Source organism: Suricata suricatta, chromosome 12 (genome assembly GCF_006229205.1).
Source record: "Suricata suricatta isolate VVHF042 chromosome 12, meerkat_22Aug2017_6uvM2_HiC, whole genome shotgun sequence".
Taxonomy (NCBI): domain Eukaryota; kingdom Metazoa; phylum Chordata; class Mammalia; order Carnivora; family Herpestidae; genus Suricata; species Suricata suricatta.
The window spans coordinates 58,140,620-58,159,915 of NC_043711.1; the positions used below are offsets into that span (position 1 = coordinate 58,140,620).

The following is a 19,296-nucleotide window of genomic DNA, read 5'->3' on the forward strand; positions in this document are numbered from 1 at the left end:
AACTAACTTGGATAACTTGGATATAAATAAATTTGGGGCACCTGGGTAGCTCAGTCAGTTAAGCATCTGACTTCAACTCAAGTCATGATCTCACAGTTTGTGGATTTGAGCCCCACATCAGGCTCCACTGTCAGAGCAGAGCCCACTTGGGATCATCTGTCTTCTTTCTCTCTGTCCCTTCCCCACTTCTGCTCTCTCTAGTTCAAAAATAAACATTTAAAAATAAAAATAAATACTGTCATGATGATATAGCTTTGTAATATAGCTTGAAATCTGATATTCTTCCTGTCTTTTAGATTTTGTGGCAGGTTACTTTCCTTTTTGTTTTACGTTTTTAGTTTGAAATAATTATAGATTCATAAAAATTGCACAGAAATGTACAGTGGTGTCCTCTTGTAATCTACCAGACTTCTTCTATTTGAGGTAACATATAACACAACCATAGTACAAAATCAGCCCCAGGAGATTGACATTGATGTATTCCAGGAGATTATAAGATTCCACCACTTAAAAATACACTCATTGTGTATGCGTGTGTGTGTGTGTGTGTGTGTGTGTGTGTGTGTGTGTGTGTGTGTAATGTCCAGTCTCATTGTATGTGTAGCTTTGTGGAACCACTGTCACATCGAGATACTCATCTGTACTCTCCCCCTAAACGAGGCTCCTTAGTGCTGCCCCTTTATTGCCACCCCCACTCCCTCTCTCCCTTCTCTAAACCCAGGCAGCCACTAGTCTTGTCTCCATCTCTATCACTTTGCCATTTCAAGAACATTTTTATAAATGTACTTACAAAATGTCACCCTTTGGGATTGATTGACTTTTTAAACTCAATTTAATTCCCAGGTTCATCCAGGTTGTTGCACAATCAATAGTTTGTTCCTATAAGCAGAGTAGGGGAAGACAGAGACGGAGCCACAGAATCTGAAGCAGGCTCCAGACTCTATCCTGTCAGCCCAGAGTCTGACGCGGGGCTTCAAATCACTAGCTGCGAGATCATGACCTGTGAGATCATGACCTGAGCTGAAGTTGACCACTTAACCCACTGAGCCACTCAGGCATCCCTAGTTCATTCCTTTTTATGGCCGAATAATATTCCATGACCAGTATGGACAGTTTGTTTATCCATTCAGTTCTTGAAAGACATCTGGGTTGAAGTTATTATGAATATGAATGGATCTGCTATAGACATTCACGCACAAGTTCCTGCATGAAAGTAGGTCTTTATTTCTCTGAAAATAATGCCCAAGAAAGCAACTGATGGGCTATATCCTTTTTCTTTTAATTTTATTTTAAAGAGAGAGAGACTATGAGAATCTCAAGAAGGCCCCATGATCAGAGCAGAGCTGGATGTGCAGCTCAATCCTATGACCCTGGGATCACAACCTGAGCCAAAATCAAGAGTCAGACACTCAGCTGACTGAGCCATGCCAGCACCCATGATGGGCTATCCTGTCTGTTCATTATATTTGTTTCTGCAGTTCCTTTCTATTTCTTGACAAGTGCTTCTCGTTATTTGTTTATGGTACTGATAATATGAGTAGCCTTTAAAGATAAGCACACTGAATCATTGTTCAAGCTATGGCAAAAATTGTTCCTCATCATGAGGATGTGTGCAGTATGGAGAAAGGTGGACCTCTGTGATTACACCAGGTCATGTGCAGGTGCTAGATGGAGGTGATGCTTTCCTCAGCTGTGTGGGAAATGTTCATTCTTATCAGTAATCAAGAACAAGGAATGCTTTAGCAAGGAGTAAGTACATTAATAGCAATACAGCCAGCAATAAGTAAGAGTTGCAACTAAGGAATTTCTGAGAAAATTAATTGTCACAAAAAGTATAGGTGATAATTATTAAAGAAGAGATGAAGTAAATCATATCTTTTTCCCATTGTTTATAGCATCTTTATTTCTTCTTGATAAATTCTTTTAACTTTATAAGGAATAGTTTCCATCTTATATTAACTATTTCAAAATGTGAGAAAAATGAAAAGCCACCACCTGTGGAGGAAGCTCCACCCTGAAATGGCACAGAAAAGACAATGCTGGTTTTCCTAATGAGTAGGAATACTTTTTTAGGTAAACTGATATGTCAAAACAGAAGTCTGATGGTGTCCTGGCCATTGTACTGCTTCTTTCACTCAGCATAATTATTTTGAGATTCATCCATGTGGTTGCATGTTATCAATAGTTAGCTCCTTTTTATTGTGTGTGTAGTATTCCCTTTTAAGAACAAACTATGGTTTGTTTATCCATTCACCTATTGATAGACATTTGCATTATCTCAGTGACTGTTTTGAATAAAACTTCTGTGAATGTTTTTTGATCGAGGACATGAAATCACAATCTACTTGAATACCTTACAGTTGAGCAGATTTATGCAGGCTCTGGAGGCTGAGTGAACAAATTGTGTGAGGGACATAGGAATGGCCAATGTGGCTGCAGCTGGGAACCCAAGCATGAGCTTTGCATCTGGCATTTGATGGTTGCACATTTGATTACAGGCTATATTCTTTGTTATGGGCTCTCCATTTTCTCTCAGAATGAAGTCCTGAATTCTTCTTGGCTTCTTTAGACCTCTCACATTGTGCCCAACCCTCATTTTCAGGGTCCTTCACTATGCCCACTATGCTTTTTCCTTTAATGAGAATAATAGGAAGATGGTGATAATAGCTTAGCTATTAGGTGTGCATTCTAAGTGTATTATTGTGCAATCCTTTCAGGAGTCCCACTAAGGAGGTACCATTTTTATGCCTTCTGTGCTGGGAGGCAACCACAGCTCAGAGAGGTTAGGTAACTTGTTCAGGATTGCACAGCTATTTAGTGCTAGGTTGGATGTTGGACTAGATCATCTGACTTCAGAGACAGCACCTTTAACCACAATGTTGTACACCCTTTGTCACTGAAAGGGAAGATTGTGAATGGAATTTAAGATGTCATTTTAACTGTTCTTCCATATCGTCTAGTTAAATCCTATATTTCTAACATAAGTTTTCTAGTGGCCCCTTTCCTAGCAGCCCAGACTGGCTTGGATCACCCTGCACCGGGTGCCTCTCTCACATCTCTTTGTCTGTCCAGCCGAGCTAGGAGCACAGCATGGATACAGATGCCCTCTTTTGCTGCCTTTAGTATCTACTGCCCAAAGAGTGCTAGGTACTCAGTAATAGCATTGATTAAACTAGGTGAATCAGTGAATGAATTATATTTATCAGATATGCATGTTTGTTATCAACTTTATTGAGGTATTATTTACACATACAAATGTGTAGCCACAATCAAGATAAAAATATTTCAGTCACTCTAAAAGTTCCCTGTGCCCCTTGCAATCTCCCTCCATCTCCACCTGCCAGCCACCACTGTTCTGTTTTTCTGTCCCTATAGTTTTGCCTCTTCTAGAATTTTTTTAAAGTTTATTGAGAGAGAGGGAACAAGTGAGGGAAAGGGAGGGGCAGAGAAGAGGAAGAGAGAGATCTTTTTTTTTTTTTTTTTTGAGAGAGAGAATCTTAAGCAGACTTCACACTGCCAGGGCAGAGCCTGATGTGGGGCTTGAACCCACGACCATGAGATAATGAACTGAACCAAAATCAAGAGTCAATGCTTAACTTACTGAGCCACCCAGGCATTCCTAGAATGTTTTTTTAAGCAGTCTCTATACCCAACATGGGGCTTGAACTCGTGAGCCCTACCACATCAAGAGTGCCGCACTCTCTCCTGCCTGAGCCAGCTAGGTACCCCTCCCTTCTAGAATTTTAGATAAATGGAATCATTCAGTATATAATCTTTTGTGTCTGTCTTTTTGAATTTAGCAGAACGCTTTTGGGATGCATCCAGTATTATTGCATGTGTCAGCAGCTCCAGGTATATATTTAAAACCACCTTAAATAGTTATTTTGGAAACAGTCCAGAGATAAGTTCTTAGCCCCACTAAGGTGTAGACTTGGTTTGTAAGTTAGAACAGCAGCTCCCAAAGGTGCTCCCCAAGATCCTTTAAGAGTGTCCACAAGGTCAAAATGATTTTCATAATAACCCTAAGATGTTATTTGCATTTTTCACTTATTACCTGAGTTTTCCAGATGCTACATGACATGTGATATCAGAACAAATTGGATGCAGAAACAGATGGAATCCATCTGTCTTCTATTAAATTGGCTTAAAGAAATTTATACAAAATGTTAATGCTGCTCTTCTCCCTAAAAATTTTGGTATTGGAAAATATATTTTATAAAAGATGTTAATTATATTAACATGTAATAGATTTGTTAGATACATATATAGATTTTTTTTTTAATTAGAGATAGAGATGCATGGATGGAGTAGGGGTAGAGGGAGAGGGAGAGAGAGAACCCTGAGAAGGCTCCATGCCCAGCACAGAGCCCAAAGCAGAACTGTCACAACTGCGAGATCATTACCCAAGCTGAAATCAAGAGTCAGACATTTAACTGCTTAAGCCACCCAGGCACCCTCATGAATAGGTATTTTAAAATTTTTTTTTAACTTCTTATATGACAAATAGTAATAAATACAAATCATGTAAACAGATGCTCTTTGGGGACTTCAGGTTTTTAGTTGTTGAGAAACCCTTAGTCCAAGAAGTTTAGAATCTCTAGACTAGGGACATTTTTTTAACTTTTTTTTTTTTTTTTACATTTATTTAGTTTTGAGAGACAGAGAGGGGCAGAGCACAAGCTGGGGAGGGGCAGAGAGAGAATGAAACACAGAATCTGAAGCAAGCTCCAGGCTCCGAGCTGCCAGCACAGAGCCCGATGTGGGGCTCGAACCCATGAACCCTTAACTGACTGAGCCACCCAGGTGCCCCAACTAGGGACATTTTTGAAAAGGCACCAGGAACAGGATGAAGAAGTCTTGGACCTGGGTGGGCTTAGAAGAGGGTCTGGAGACATGGCTCATGGTGCCTGGAGAAGGGGTCTCCATCAGGTGGTGCCACACAGAACGTGGGCTGGAATCTAGGGACAGACTATGTTAGCCACAGTCCTGTGGTCAGCCTCCTGCTCCCTCCCTGGACCTGGTTGGGCAGGTTCTTTTGATGTTCATGCTTCCTACGAGGAGCCATTGGGCAGCCCACGGCTGTGGCTGGCTTGCAGGAAGGTGACCATATGGCCTGGAGACATCCACTCTCCTGAGATGAAGCTGCAGTTGATCGAACTTCAGGTTCAGCACTTACTCAGGATCTGGTGTCTGTGCTATGTTCTGATCCTAGGGCAAGCATGAGAAATCATCAGGACCTTTCTTTGGCTTTCAGGAGAAAATGCTTTGTCTGCAATAGAGTTCTACGCTCAAATTGAAAGATTGTCTAAAATAATTTTTTTTAACAAAAGCAGGACGGAAGCTAATATTCTTACTGGCATGATTCTTGTGGGGAAAGCTATGTGTGGATTTTAGTTAGTGATTTCAATGAAGCTGTTAATAAGCAGTAGCAAAATTGCACCTGCTATCTTTGACCTGTTCATTGCTCTTCTCTTACAGGAGAAAGAGCCTGTGGTTCCGACTGAGGAAGATTCTTCTCTGTGTTCTGGGGTTGTATGTTGCCATTCCATTTCTCATCAAACTATGTCCTGGAATACAGGCCAAACTAATTTTCTTGAATTTTGGTAAGTGCCATGTTCCCACTTTGTCTTTAATTTTAGTAAGAGTTCTTTTGCATGATGATTTATATATTTGTATATCTACCACTCAGATCAAGAAGTAGAAACATTTCTATTACCCAGAAAGTTCCCTGTGCTCTTTCCCAGTTACAGGCTGCTGTAGTGACTACATTACTCTCCAGGGCTGACATCTGTGTACACAGGCAACTCTTGCATGGTGAAGTGGTTGAAAGTGTTAACAATGTGGAATTTCTTCTGAAGCTGTTGTGTTGGAGATGCTTTGCCCCTTGTGCAGTCTAGGAGGTTAACTGTCCTTGGAAAAGTTGCCAACTGAAAGATGACCACCTTAAAATAATTAGGACTTTTTTTTCTTAAAAAAATTATCCTGACATGCTTTGGTTTCTATGGAATTATATGCTGGCTTTATGGGTATTGTAATCCCCTTGAGTTAACTTGGATCTTTTGTGGTTTTTTTTCATGCTGTGTATTTACTTTTGTGCAAGAGGGAGGAGAAAGGTCCAGCAATATCAAGTTTAAGAAAGAGAAGGCAGAGGACTCCTAGTACATAATTGCTGGGAATAATCCTTTCCAGGGGCATCATTTTACACCTACAGGATGAAACTAGAAGGGAAGAGGCTGGGTCTGTGGGTGTTAGAATTTGAGGATAAGAAATTGGTGCTTGGTACACAGCAGGTGCTCCATAAGTGATGGCCTTCAGCTTGGGTGTAGGTGGCATCTGAACCAGTCAAGGCAGGCTCTGTGCATGCTTTCACCGGTGTTGGTTTGCAGAGAGAGGTTTGAGCCTTGTGTGTTTGGGAGGAGAGGCTGGGAAGCTGGGGCTGATGCCGTGGGAGGAGGCAGCAGGGTTGCTGGTAGAATGGAGGGAGGAGGAAGCTCATGAAGATGAGGAGGAGGACAGGCACGATGAGGCGTTGAGATGGCCTGTGTGTGACTGTGGCCTGAGACAAGCTCAGAGAGGTGGGTGACACTGGGGGCAGGTGTCTCAGGGCTCCAGAACTCTCTTCTATAGTAACACACCTGCTCCAGGCTCTGCAGGTCCTGGGCGTACAAGTTCAGGTTTGTTAAGCCTATAATGGACTTAATTGCAGGAACTTGTAAGTCACTGGCTAAAAGGGCATTTCTGCCCTTAAGAGGAACAGTGGGAGGAGGAAGAGAAATAGTAAGGTCAATGTTAAATACTTTGTAATCTAAAATAAGTTTTTTACTTGATGTTTTAAATTAAGTATGAAATACTTGTAGTATACCAAGGGACATTTGATTTTTCTAACAAACTTAGCTGAATTTCTAGGAACTTACCTTCTCTAAGTTTTTGGCAATATGAGAAACACAAACTTAAAAGAACTAACAACATACTAAAATCAAAGGAGTTTAGAGTTTCTGATTTTAACCCTTAAATGTCCACAGTTGGTCCAGCACAGAAGAGTTTGAGTTTACATGTAACCATGAAGCTATAGGGCTGCTTGTTCTCTAACGGCAGACCTTGAATGGCTTTTCCAACTCTGTAAGCCTCTGGGTGCTTTGCGCAGCTGCTTTTGCCACATGGTGGGGTCCCAGCAAATACTTGAATTGAATTGATTTTCTTCAAATCAGTTATTTGGGGTGCTTTAGACACAGCCCACAAATGCTGCTTTGTTGGCTTCCTAATGCAGTGGCAGGATGATCCACAGGAGCAGAACTTTGGGGTTCTTGTAGGCCAGTCCTCTGCACCTTCACAAGGAGATGCTGGTTGCTTGCCCTTTCCTTCCACCTGTCTGCGGCATGGCAGTGAGGTCACCTCCTCTGTGGGGTTATGGGGGTCTCCAGCACAGCCCTGCAGTGTTTTGGAAGTTTCGCCCCATGCTGCTGGAGGGCTAGCATGTTGGAATAACACCTCCATTTTTGTATCCTCAAAATGTGAATCATGATCCTGTGGTCCATTTGGACACTAACAGAAGTCTAATGGTATTTTGGGCCTCAGGTCCTGATTATTTTTTAAATTTTTATTTTAGAGAGAGAGAGTGAGGGTGTGAGTGGGGAGAGGGGCAGAGGGAGAGTATGTCTTAAGCAGTCTCCATGATCAGCACTAAGCCTGACACAGGGCTCAACCCTATGACCCTGAGATCATGACCTGAGCCGAAATTATGAGTTGGATGCTCAAGTGGCACCTCGAGAATATATTCTTAAGTTCACACCAAATCTATCTGAACACAAATTCATAAATAAATAAGCTTTAGAAAAATAAGCTTTAGAAAAAGCTTCTATGGTTTAAGGCATTATTCTACTTTGAATACATTTCATAAGCAAAAAATACATGGGGCACCTGGGTGGCTCAGTTGGTTGAGTGTTCGACTTAGGCTTAGGTCATGATCTCAGGGTTCATGGGTTTGAGCCCCACATCAGGCTCTGTGCAGACTGCTAGCTCAGAGCCTAGAGCCTGATTCAGATTCTGTGTCTCTTTCTCTCTCTGCTCCTCCCCTGTTCATGCTCTGTCTCTCTGTTTCTCAAAAATAAATAATTTTAAAAATTAAGAAAAATACATGATCATTCCAAAAACAGGATTAACAGCAAAGCCCTGAATGGCAATAAAGAAGAAAATGAAAATCATTCTGAGAAAATTGTTAACATTGTTGCTTATATATTTCCTGCTGGTCTCTTGTCTGAGCCTCTACACATAAACATAAATATATGTACTTTTCATACTCAGGTTCAAAAGTCTGATTCCATCTCAGTGATGTTGGGTAATACCCAGTACTTTGTGGTCTTGAAGTCTAGATAACTTTTTTGTTGTTAAATTGAAGTATAGTTGGCCTACAATATTACATTAATTTCAGTGTACAACACAGAGCTTCAGCAATTATATGTATTACTCAAGGCTCCTCACAAGTGTAGTTACCATCTGTCAGCATACTAATTTGCTACAACATTATTGACTGTATTCCCTATGCTGTACTTTTTATCTCCATTATATATGTATTTAACTGGAAGTTTGTACCTCTTCATTGCCTTCCCCTATTTTGCCCGTCTCCCCATCCCCTTCCCCTCTGGACACTACCAGTTTGTTCTCTGTACTTGTAAGTCTGTTTCAGTTTTTTGTTTGTTCTTCTGTTTTTTAGATTCCATGTGCAAGTGAAATCATGTGGTATTTCTCTTTCTCTGTCTGACTTAGCATACACCATCTGTGTTGTCTCAGATGGCAAAGTCTCATCCTTTTTTATGGCTGTATAATGAAATCTAGCTATCTTCTCTGTAATTCTTTTGTCCTCAAGATCTAGAACCATCTCTTGGTGAAAGGAATGTTTTGGTTCAGAGGCCTGCACAGAACTGTTTCTCTGCACATTACCTTGGGCCTTTTTTTGGAAATAGGTTAGATATATAAATTTTGTATTTGTTTTTAAAGCAGAAGTCCAGCCAACTTGCTTTAACATTCTCTGGGACAATAATCCTTAAGCTTCCTCTTTTTCCTTCCTCTTAGTAGTCCCCATTAACCCTTGATAAACTTTCTTTCCATTTTTTTTTATTTGAGCGTAGTTGACATATAATGTTATGTTAGTTTGAGGTATACAGCATAGTGATTGGACAAGTTTAAACATTAAGCTGTGCTCACCACAAGTATATCATAAACGTGATTACAATATCACTGACTATTCCTGATGCTGTTCCTTTCATCCCCGTGACCAACTCACTACAGAACTGGAAGCCTATACCTCCCACTCCCTTTCTCCTATTTTGTCCATCCCGCCTACCCCTCTCCCCCGCCCCTGCCACTCTTCTCCCCTCTGGCAACCATCAGTTTGTTGTCTGTATTTGTAGGTCTGATTCTGCTTTTTGCTTATTTATTCATTTGTTTTTGTTTTTGTTTTAGATTCCACATATGAGTGAAATCATATGGTATTTGTCTTTCTCTGATTATTTCACCCTATAGGTCTATCCATGTTGTCACAAATGGCAAGCTATTGCCCTTTTTTATGGCTGAGTAATAGTCTGGTGTGTGTGTGTGTGTGTGTGTGTGTGTGTGTGTGTGTGTGTACACAACATTGTCCTTATCCATCTGTCTGTCTATGGACACTTGGACTGATTCCATGTCTGGCTATTATAAATAATGCTGTAATAAACATGGGGATGCATGTATTTTTTTGAACTAATGCTTTTGTATTTTGGGGGTAAATATCCAGCAGTATGATTACTGGATCATAGGGTAGTTCTTATTTTTAATTTTTTGGGGAACATCCATACTATTTTCCTCTCTTATCCCTTTTCTTATTAGGGAAGCCCCTACAGCTGACATTATACAGTTAAAATTTGATTAAACCCAGAGAGAAAGCCCTCTGGCCCTCCCCTTGTTGGCACCACACCTCTTCCAGTGCATCAGTGACTGGGATGAAAGGTAGCTCCAATATTTAAAATCCTCAGGCGGTGAAAAATGTCCATTATAAGTGCCATAGCATCTCACGCTATCATATATTTTCCAGATAGGCTAAAGAAGGGATAATAAATGAGGTTGTTTTCTGTTCATTTGTGTGCTCACTGGTTATTCACTGAGCACCTTTTGTATGGGATCATGCCCATTGCTATGTGGTTTCTTATAAATGACGGTGTGGCCAGAGGGTGAATAATGCAGAATGGGAAGGAAGGGTTGAAGCAACTGGATGGGCCCTGCCAGCCTGTTGGCACAGCAGCCTGTGTATTGGGTTCCTGGGCTGCGCAGTTAAGCTGTATATAAGGCTGACTTACATACATAGCCATGAGGAGCTGGGTCACTGTCCCTATCCCAGACTCCTCACTCCTGCCCCTGCCATGCTCCCTGTGGGCTGCCAGTAGGCCCTGTGCTGTGTCTCTGACCCAATCCTGTAGATGAAGCAGGATCTTTGAGGGTCATGTGGCCAAGGGATGTGATCACACAGGAAGTCAAAGGGCCCTGGCACTCACTTGTTCCTGGCCACCAGGAGTGAGGTGTGTTCTGGCCTGGGCAGATCCCACAACCCTCCTCCTAGCACCCCTTGACCAGCCCTTTGTGACATTACTGCCCATTCAGACCAGTAGTTTCCAGTGGTTCTTCTGGCCACCACTCTCTGAAGTTCTCTGAACCCCTGGACTAACCAGGGACCTCCACTCCAGAGAGACCCACAGGTGGCATTTGCTGGACTTGGTGCATTCAGTGCCTCCTTTTTTTCGGTTCTTTCTTTTCTTTTCTTTTCTTTTCTTTTTTTTTTTTACATTCATTTATTTTTGAAAGAGAGAGAGAGAGAGACAGAGCATGACAGGGGAGGGTCAGAGAAAGAGACACAGAATCCAAAGCAGGCTCTAGCCTCTGAGCTAGTGGTCGGCACAGAGCCCGATGCGGGGATTCAACCCAGAAACCGTGAGATCATGACCTGAGCTGAAGTTAGATGCTCAACCAACTGAGCCACCCAGGCGCCCCTTTCTTGGTTATTTCTAAAACAGAAATAAAAGTGAACTGCAAGTTTTGTGGAATGAGATCCTCCTGGAGGACTGGCTTCTCAGTTGCTAGATTTTTCAGGCCTAGAAGCTTTTGGGATTAGCTGTTAATTCTCATTAAATACTTTTCACAAGTAGGGGATCCTCTTAGAGCACTGCAAAAGTTTGTAAGTAGCTTGGCCACCTTCTTTCCCAACGCAAAACAGGCCTGAGAGCTGAGCCTTGGAAGCCAAGTGCCCTCAGTCCTTGATGACACCCACTTTCTGTTTGGCACTGGAGGTGGAGGGTGGGTAATTCCAGCCTCAGGAGTAGAATTAACAGAGACTGGGTGTGGAATGGACAATGGGCACCAGGTTTGGGTTTTCAGAGTTTTATTGAGGAAGTCATTTTGCTTCACAGTTGTCAGATGATGAACTGGCCCATCAAGCTGCAGCCTTCAGCTTCTACAACATGGAACAAAGTCCAAGAATGGAGATTGCAGGAGTAGGTACCTGTGTCTGAAATAGCACAAGAAACAGAGGCCCTGGTAGGGAGGTTTCTTCTCTGCGTTCCATTGTCAGAGTAAGATCTGATCTCCAGAGCACGTTGCAGTAATCCCTGGGGGCAGACCTAACAAATACCACAAACTGGGCTGGCTTAAAACAACAGAAATTTATTCTCTCCCAGTTCTAAAGCCTGGAAGCCTGAAATCAAGGTGTCACAGGCCCATGTGCCCTGAGACTCTGGCATATTCCTTCCTATACCTTTGGTGGTAGCTGGTAGTTCGTGGTGTTCCTCTGCTTGTAGCTGCCTCTGTGGTTCTGCGGTTGCCTCCTCCTGGTGTCTTTACACTGACTTCCTCTGTCCTCGTCTGTGTCTGTGTACCAGTTTTCCTTTTTGATGAGGACACCACTTACACTGGATCAGGGTCCATCTCATGACCTCGCTTTAGCTTGATTATCTCTGTAAAGACCCTTTTTCCAAATGAGGTTACATTCTGATGGGTTGGTAGTTGGGACATCAGTGTATCTCTTTGAGGGGACACAAGTCAACCCCTTTCTAGGACATTAGGGCCAGTCCGTATCAGAGCCGCTTGCCTTTCTTCCTTCCTGTCTGATTACCCAAGAGTGTGGGCTGTGGAGTCAGGCTGCCTGGGTACAAGTCCCAGTTCTGTGACATATGAGCTGTAAAATGGAAGTGGTGGTATGCACATCACAGGAGGTGCTGCAGGAAGGTATGTGCAGTGCAGGGCTGGTGCTGTGGGAACAGCGGGAAGTGTGATGCTACCTCCTTGGATGGCCATTCTTTTGAGAGAAAGGAATAATTAAAGTTGAAAAGATTTAGCTTGCTTCTTGGGGAAGAGATGGATTAAGAAACTGGAGGTACAGATAGTAGCCTTGGTGAGAGGATTTGTCTCCTTGCATGGCCTGAAATTCTCAGAGAATTTCTGGGGAAGGAGCATGTGTGTACCCCCATGTCCTCATGAGGGGTGTTTCATTTGTCCAGCAAATGTGTTGTGAACAGCAGTGGGCATTGAAGAAGTGAGTGCAGGTATGGGGCAGGAGAGCACGCAGGTGGCGAGGACAACAAGTGCAAAGGCCCTGAGGTGGGAGAAATGGTTGTGGCTCAGGAATGGGATAGTAATAGGAGATGAGCATATCTGACTATTGTATCATGTGGATATGTGCAGTTATATGATTAAACTACTCTCTTCACCAAAGAAAACTGTACAGAGGTGTGTGACTCTCTTATGCAAGGTAGGATTGGCTAGTCAGGACCATCCTTCTCTTTGTCGCTACCCCTTTTAGGAGCTGCCATTTTATAAAGTGAGTGAGTAATGAGTTGCACACTAAGGTTTTGTTTTGTTTTTAAGTTTCTCAATTTTTAACTAAATATATCTTTAAAAATTGTGCTCACCACAAGTAGTAAAAGTACAACAGTATATGAAGGAAAAATTAAATATCCCCCATCTGCCCCATGCATGCGCTCACACGCACATACACAGTCTTCCTTAACAGCCTTGCCTGTGTCTTCCTGTATTTCTTCTGAGTCACATGTGGGTGGTGGTGGTGTGATGCTGCTTGCTTGTTTTTACAGTAGCGGTGTAGGTCTGTGCAGTATACATGTCATCTCTCTCCTTCCCTGCTCTTCTAACTGTAGTTCGCAGACATTCCTTCAGGTCAGCAGGTCTTGACTGGGCTCCAGCTAAGGGCCCCCAGATTTTCCTTAGTGTGGGCACAACACAGAATCCTGCCCTTTTGGCAGGCAACCTACAAAATCTAGGGCTCCTGCTGTACAGTTCCACTAAGCGTCACTCAACTCTGGCTGGGCTCTGTGGATTCCTTGCACCCATACCTCATTTTCCACAGTCCTGTTGGCATGAAGTGACAGCTTTAGAAACTTTAGGACCCCACTTGACTGACTCACATCCACAATTACTTGGTCACTGAGTGCTGTGCCCTGGCTCTAGAAAATGCCATCTGCCTGTCACCTTTCCCACTGTCCCTTCCACAAGCACGCTGGCTCTAGCCTTCCATTGTGGCTTAGCCAGGCCTGGCTGGCCTCCCCATCTCCAGCCTCTCATGGCCAGAATGTCCCTGAGGCCCCTTGGGGATCTTGCATTCCCTCACTTGTATCATTTCACCTTGCACGACCATCAGCGGTCCATCTCTACTCAGACCTCACCCTTGCTGGAGGACGTGCAGGTGTGCTTACAGTGTTCCAGCACTCGTTCGCCCAGTTCTGCATCCAAGGTTGGAGGGCCCTGTGCACCTGGCAGTCTGCCTTTGGAAAAGACTTGGTGCTTCTTGAGAGCTTTGCCTCTGCTGTGTGTATATGCACGTGTATGCATGTGTGTCCATCTGCCCCCACTAATCCTGGTTTCCATCTCTTTGTGCCCCACAGTGAGGGTTCCCTATTTTATTGACTTGAAAAAACCGCAGGATCAAGGTTTGAATCACACATGTAATTACTACCTCCAGCCAGAGGAAGACGTGACCATTGGAGTCTGGTAAGTGTTGGGCAGTGTCGTCAGTGTGGTCCAAGACAACTTTGTGTCCATTTGTATCTTCACTCCCCTATGTTTCCAAAGCAGAGGACTTGGCTAAATTTGATCCTAATGGAACATGATGAAATGGCACCAAATTCTGTTCTGAGAGTTTCAGATAGCAAAGGCTTAGTGAACCAGGCTGCTTGTTGGAGAGAGCTTTATTTCCAGGGGGAAAAAGGAGAGTATGAGCATGGAATAATGAGCACAGGTTCGAAATGCACCCTTTCGGGGCGCCTGGGTAGCTCAGTCAGTTGAGCTTCCGACTTCGGCTCAGGTCATGATCTCACAGTTTGTGGGTTTGAGCCCCTCGTCAGGCTCCGTGCTGACACCTAGCTGAGAGCCTGGAGCCTATCTTCGGATTCTGTACGTCCCTCTCTCTCTGACCCTCCCCTGCTTGCACTGTCTCTCTCTGTCTCTCAAAAATAAATAAAAAATATTTTTAAAAATATTAAAAAAAAGAAATGCACCCTTTCTTCTCAGAGAAGGGAGTGTTTAGGCATTGAAATAGCTGGATTTCTTTCATGTGCAGCACTCCCAACAGTTGATAATGGTGGTGTTTGCTATCTTCCTCATATTTACTTTTTTGAGCCACAAATTTAAATTGGACCTAAGTTCTGTTACTTCTCTGTGACTCCTTGGAATCTATTTTCATGTGTGTTTTTTATCCTCTGGAAAAGTGGGTATTTCTGAACAACTAAATTAAATTTGACCAACTTTTCCGTGGCGTTTTCCTTTTTCTCTCTCAGAAGCAGCTCAGCATCACTGTCCCTCTAGGTGGCTGGGTTTCTCTTTCAGTAGCCATAATGTCTCTCTCTGCTGTCGCAAAAAACTGCTGTGTATGTGAGACGCTTCTAAACAAAATGCTGTGGGTGGCTTCCCAGTGTGGGCTGCAGGGAAGTTCAGGCATTTCTAATGGTCCTGGGTAAAGAATATAAAATGGGAAGGGAGATGATTGTTCTAGGAATTGATGCTGGCACTAGTCTTTTGTTATTGCTGGTTTAATTTAATCTCACATTTGCTGACCAATGTATATGCATGGGACACTTTGTTCTTCTGTCTTCAGTCAGAGGTCTTTGGTGGGGAAATTAGTCAGTCCTCTCCTGCTGATTAGTGTGGTCTGTGCTTTGAGATACAAGGAATTAGTGAGGATCTCTTCCTCAGGTAGGGCAGTTATATAGCAGACGGGGTATTTGTGAGCTGATAGTTAGGCTGCAAACTCTCACAGCAGTCTCCCAAGAAGGTTGTACTTAGTGCCAACAATGGTAAGACCTAAGATAGTAACAGCCAGGCTCTATGCTGCTGGGCCCCTGCTGCCTGTCCATATCTGCGCCCTGTGCTGTCATGAGGACTGTGTGGGCCCTCAGGTGGTAGTAGGCCTTGTTCTCAGCAGTTTGTCTGTGGCATAAACTCTCCACCTGGCAGAGGGCAGGAGAGCCCTGGGAAAATAGGTTCCGTCCCCTCTGGCTCTGAGCTTCCTGGCCTTTAGGAGCCTCAGGTTTTGGGTAGGCTGCCTCCTGGAACCTTTATTTTTTGTATTTAATTTTTTTTAGCTTATTTGTTTATTTAGAGAGAGACAGAGACAGTGTGAGTGGGGGAGGGGCAGAGAGAGTGGGGGGGGGGAGAGAGAGAGAATCCCAAGCAGGCTCCATGCTGCCAGCGCAGAGCCCAGTGCAAGCCTTGAACTCACAGAACTATGAGATCATGACCTGAGCCAAAACCAAGAGTCAGACACTTAACCAACTGAGCCATCCAAGGGCTCCCTAGCACCTTTAAAATGTGCCTTTCCATCCCATGGGTTTATAATTGCCAGGGAGTGATAATTATGTTCAGAACCACCCAAAATGTAAGCCTCTGTAATGGGGCAGAAGAAATGTTAGAAATTAAATACCAAAACTTAAGAGCTAGAAAATTTAAAAATTGCCATTTAATATTTTCAAACATTCTTGCTAATAAACATGAGTATGTTTTACAGACCCTCCTCTGTGAATAACAGTATTTGTTGTGGCCTGACTTCAGATTAACCAGAGCATCTCCCCAGAGGATAGTTCTGGCCAAAGAGGCCGAGCCCACCTGCCTGGCCAGGTGTGGAACAGGCTTATTGCCAATTCATCCATACAGCATGTCAGCCTGCAGCATTTCCTCCTACAGAGATGGGTCTGATCCCAGATGGGTCTGAACCCAGATGTGAGCAGGCCCTGGAATGTGTTGTGCATTAGAAAAGGTGCTTTAAGGATGACCAGGCCCCTAGTCCAGCTCATAAAGACCAGTGTTGCTGAATTAGCACCCATGACAGCATGACTATCTTAAGTACATTGTGAATTAAATTGTACAATTGGGGCGCCTGGGTGGCTCAGTCAGTTAAGCCTCCGGCTTCGGCTTAGGTCAGATCTCACGTTTGTGGGTTCGAGCCCCGCGTCGGGCTCTGTGCTAACAGCTAGCTCAGAGCCTGGAGCCTGCTTCCAGTTCTGTGTCTCCTTCTCTCTCTGCCCCTCTCCCTCTCATGCTCTGTCTCTCTCTGTATTAAAAATAAATAAAACATTAAAATTAAAAAAAATTGTGTACAATTTATAAATATAGGTACATATGAGGGAAAATGATGTTACTCAGCTAGTATTTATTAAGCACTCATTCTATGCAAGGCCCAGATGAAGGCCTGGTGACTGAGCCAGACTAGATCTTACCTTACAGAGCTCCAGTTCACACACGAGAAACCCGACCCCGACACCTGCCCAGGTGCAAGTCAGAAAATCTCTCAGAAGCCATCCCTGTAGCTTGGAGCTCTGTAGTTATCTCTCCTGGTGATGAGGGCAGTTTGTCTTTCCAGCTCCCCTGTCCTGTTCTCTGCTCAGTTGTGACTCTGCTCCTCCATTGTTCCATCAACAATTGCCATCATTTGATTATGCCACTCTGCTCTGCTTCTGTTTCAGGCACACTGTCCCTGCTGTCTGGTGGAAGGATGCCCAAGGAAAGGACCAGATGTGGTATGAGGATGCCTTGGCTTCCAGCCACCCTATCATCCTGTACCTGCATGGAAATGCAGGTACCAGGTAAGGAAGAGGAGCCCATGCAGTATGTCCTCTCTGATTACCTTTATGAGGTGGGAGGGTCCTGGTGCAGTCGGGTCTACTGATCCATTGCATTGAGGGAGTGTGTAGGCAGTGGGGCTGTGGAGCATCCTGAGAACACAGGAAAAGGCAGAGTTTATGGGGTTTGGGGGAAAGGGGTCAAGGTGAACTTTGATGAAGCAGTGTTCCTACAAGCTCAGAGCAAAATGAGCTGTGAGGGGCCCTGTGTGGTGGGCCCAGCCACAGTTTCCTTGGGAACTCCTTTTTTTCTTTTTAAGTTTATTTATTTATTTTGAGAGAGAGCATGAGCAGGGAAGGGGCAGAGAGAGAAAGGCAGAGAGAAAGAGAATCCCAAGCAGGTTCCACACAATCAGTGCAGTGCAGTGCCTGACTTGGAGCCTTAAGCCCATGAACTGTGAGATCATGACCCAAGCCAAAACCAAGAATCGGACGTCTAGCCAACTGAACCACCCAGGCACCCTGGGAACTCCATGTTAAGCAGGTTGGGAAACTGTCCAGAAACCCCTTACGTGAGGCTCGCACCTAGGTGGAGTGGAGGAGGCTGCGTTTCTGTCATAGTGACCCAGATCCTGGGCCAGAGTGGGGTGTTTCTTTCTTCCTGATGGAATTTAAAGGGCAAAGTGAGGGCCTGTGATTTAGGGAATAAGGTTTCTCTGAGTAAGGAGCAGTGGTCCCTCAGAGGGGTCCTTGTGATACTTTAGGGCTGCAGCGCCCCTGGGGAATGCTGTCTCCTGTTCATCAATCACCTCTGCCATCTCATGGTGAGGGTCTGTTGTCCCAGGATGAGGATCTGTCATCCCAGTGTGAGAGTCTGTCATCCCAGTGTGAAAAGTCTGTCGTCCTAGGATAAGTGTCTGTCATCTCAGTGTGAGAGTCTGTCGTCTCAGGATGAGGTTCTGTTGTCCCAGTGTGAGGGTTGCAGACACCCTGGCACTTTCTCACTAGCAGGCGTGCCCGTCTGCAGGTGGAGGCACACTTCCTTGCAAGGGGCAATGAGTGCTGAGAGGAGTGAGGGTGACATCAGAGGAGGGGTGGGCAAAAGCTGAGGGAGGCCAGAGGGACCCCAGCTGGGTGCAACAGACAGGCTTGTCTGTGCTGTCAGGTCAGCTGATGGGTGTGAGTTGTCTGTCCCAGCTGTAACTCAGTGGCCAGTGTGTCCTGCTGGGCCACTGCTGAGGCACTGTCTGTACCAGGCAAAACTCTTTGCCCAGGTGCTTTTCAAGAGTGGCTTTAATGACTTCAGATTAGCTGGGAATTGGTTCCTTTTATCCACGTGGTCGACCTTGTTCAGGAGAGTCTCTGGAAGAGCATGGTGGGTGAGGAGAGGAGGTGCATTTTCTGAACAAAGCAGTGCCTAAAAACCTCTAGGAGGGTCACTGTTGTTGCAGCTTCCTTAGGGCGTGTGAGAAAGAGCCAGCAGGAGCTGACAGGAGGTGGGGTCACAGCAGGGCCTGGGTGAGGGTCAGTGTGGCACCTTGGCCACAGCCTGGGGGAATGTCATTTTATAAGCAGAACCAATAAGATGACCAATACATGGGCCTTTCTGGAGGGGCAAGCAAAGCATGGTGGTGTTGGGCCAGTGGGGCTGCACAGTGGACACTGCAAGAATTCCATGAAGTGCAGCCTGTGAGGATGGTGTGTGAGCAGAGTGTGTATCTGCTGAATCATGCATGCACTTGGCAGTTTGCTTTCCTCTTTGTCTGGGACAAACTACAGTGGGTTTCTCTTCTGCTTTTTTTATATTTATTTTTTTATTTTTGAGAGAGAGAGAGAGTACAAGCAGGGAAGGGTCAGAGAGAGAGGGAGATACAGAATCTGAAGCAGGCGCCAGGCTCTGAGCTAGCTGTCAGCACAGAGTCTGATGTGGGGCTTGAACCCGCGAACTGTGAGATCATGATCTGAGCTGAAGCCGGACACTTAACTAACTGACTGAGCAACCCAGGCGCCCCTTATCTTCCACTTTTCAAAGAGCAAGTGGTAACTCTTGCTCTGGTAGCATCTTTGTATAAATGCAAAAAGTTCAGAGTTTACTAGGAATAAGCTTCAGTTAAGTAATGCCAGTCACATGGTAAAAACAGAGTAGCCTAAACTTCTAGTTTGAAGGAGCATTGGGACTTTGAAAATGTTGCTGCCCCCTCCCCTTCTCCCT

General features: G+C 44.4%; 1 protein-coding gene across 4 annotated transcripts in view; it reads left to right on the top strand.

Moving 5' to 3' along the window:
- The window catches only part of ABHD12 (abhydrolase domain containing 12), a 70,980-nt gene that overhangs the window by 37,695 nt on the left and 13,989 nt on the right, over positions 1-19,296 (top strand). For all 4 annotated transcript variants that reach the window (XM_029916790.1, XM_029916789.1, XM_029916787.1 and 1 more), the window contains exons 2-4: positions 5,479-5,603; positions 13,917-14,022; positions 16,989-17,108. In XM_029916790.1, the coding sequence (XP_029772650.1) occupies positions 5,479-5,603; positions 13,917-14,022; positions 16,989-17,108 (351 nt within the window). The remainder of the gene's footprint in view (positions 1-5,478; positions 5,604-13,916; positions 14,023-16,988; positions 17,109-19,296) is intronic.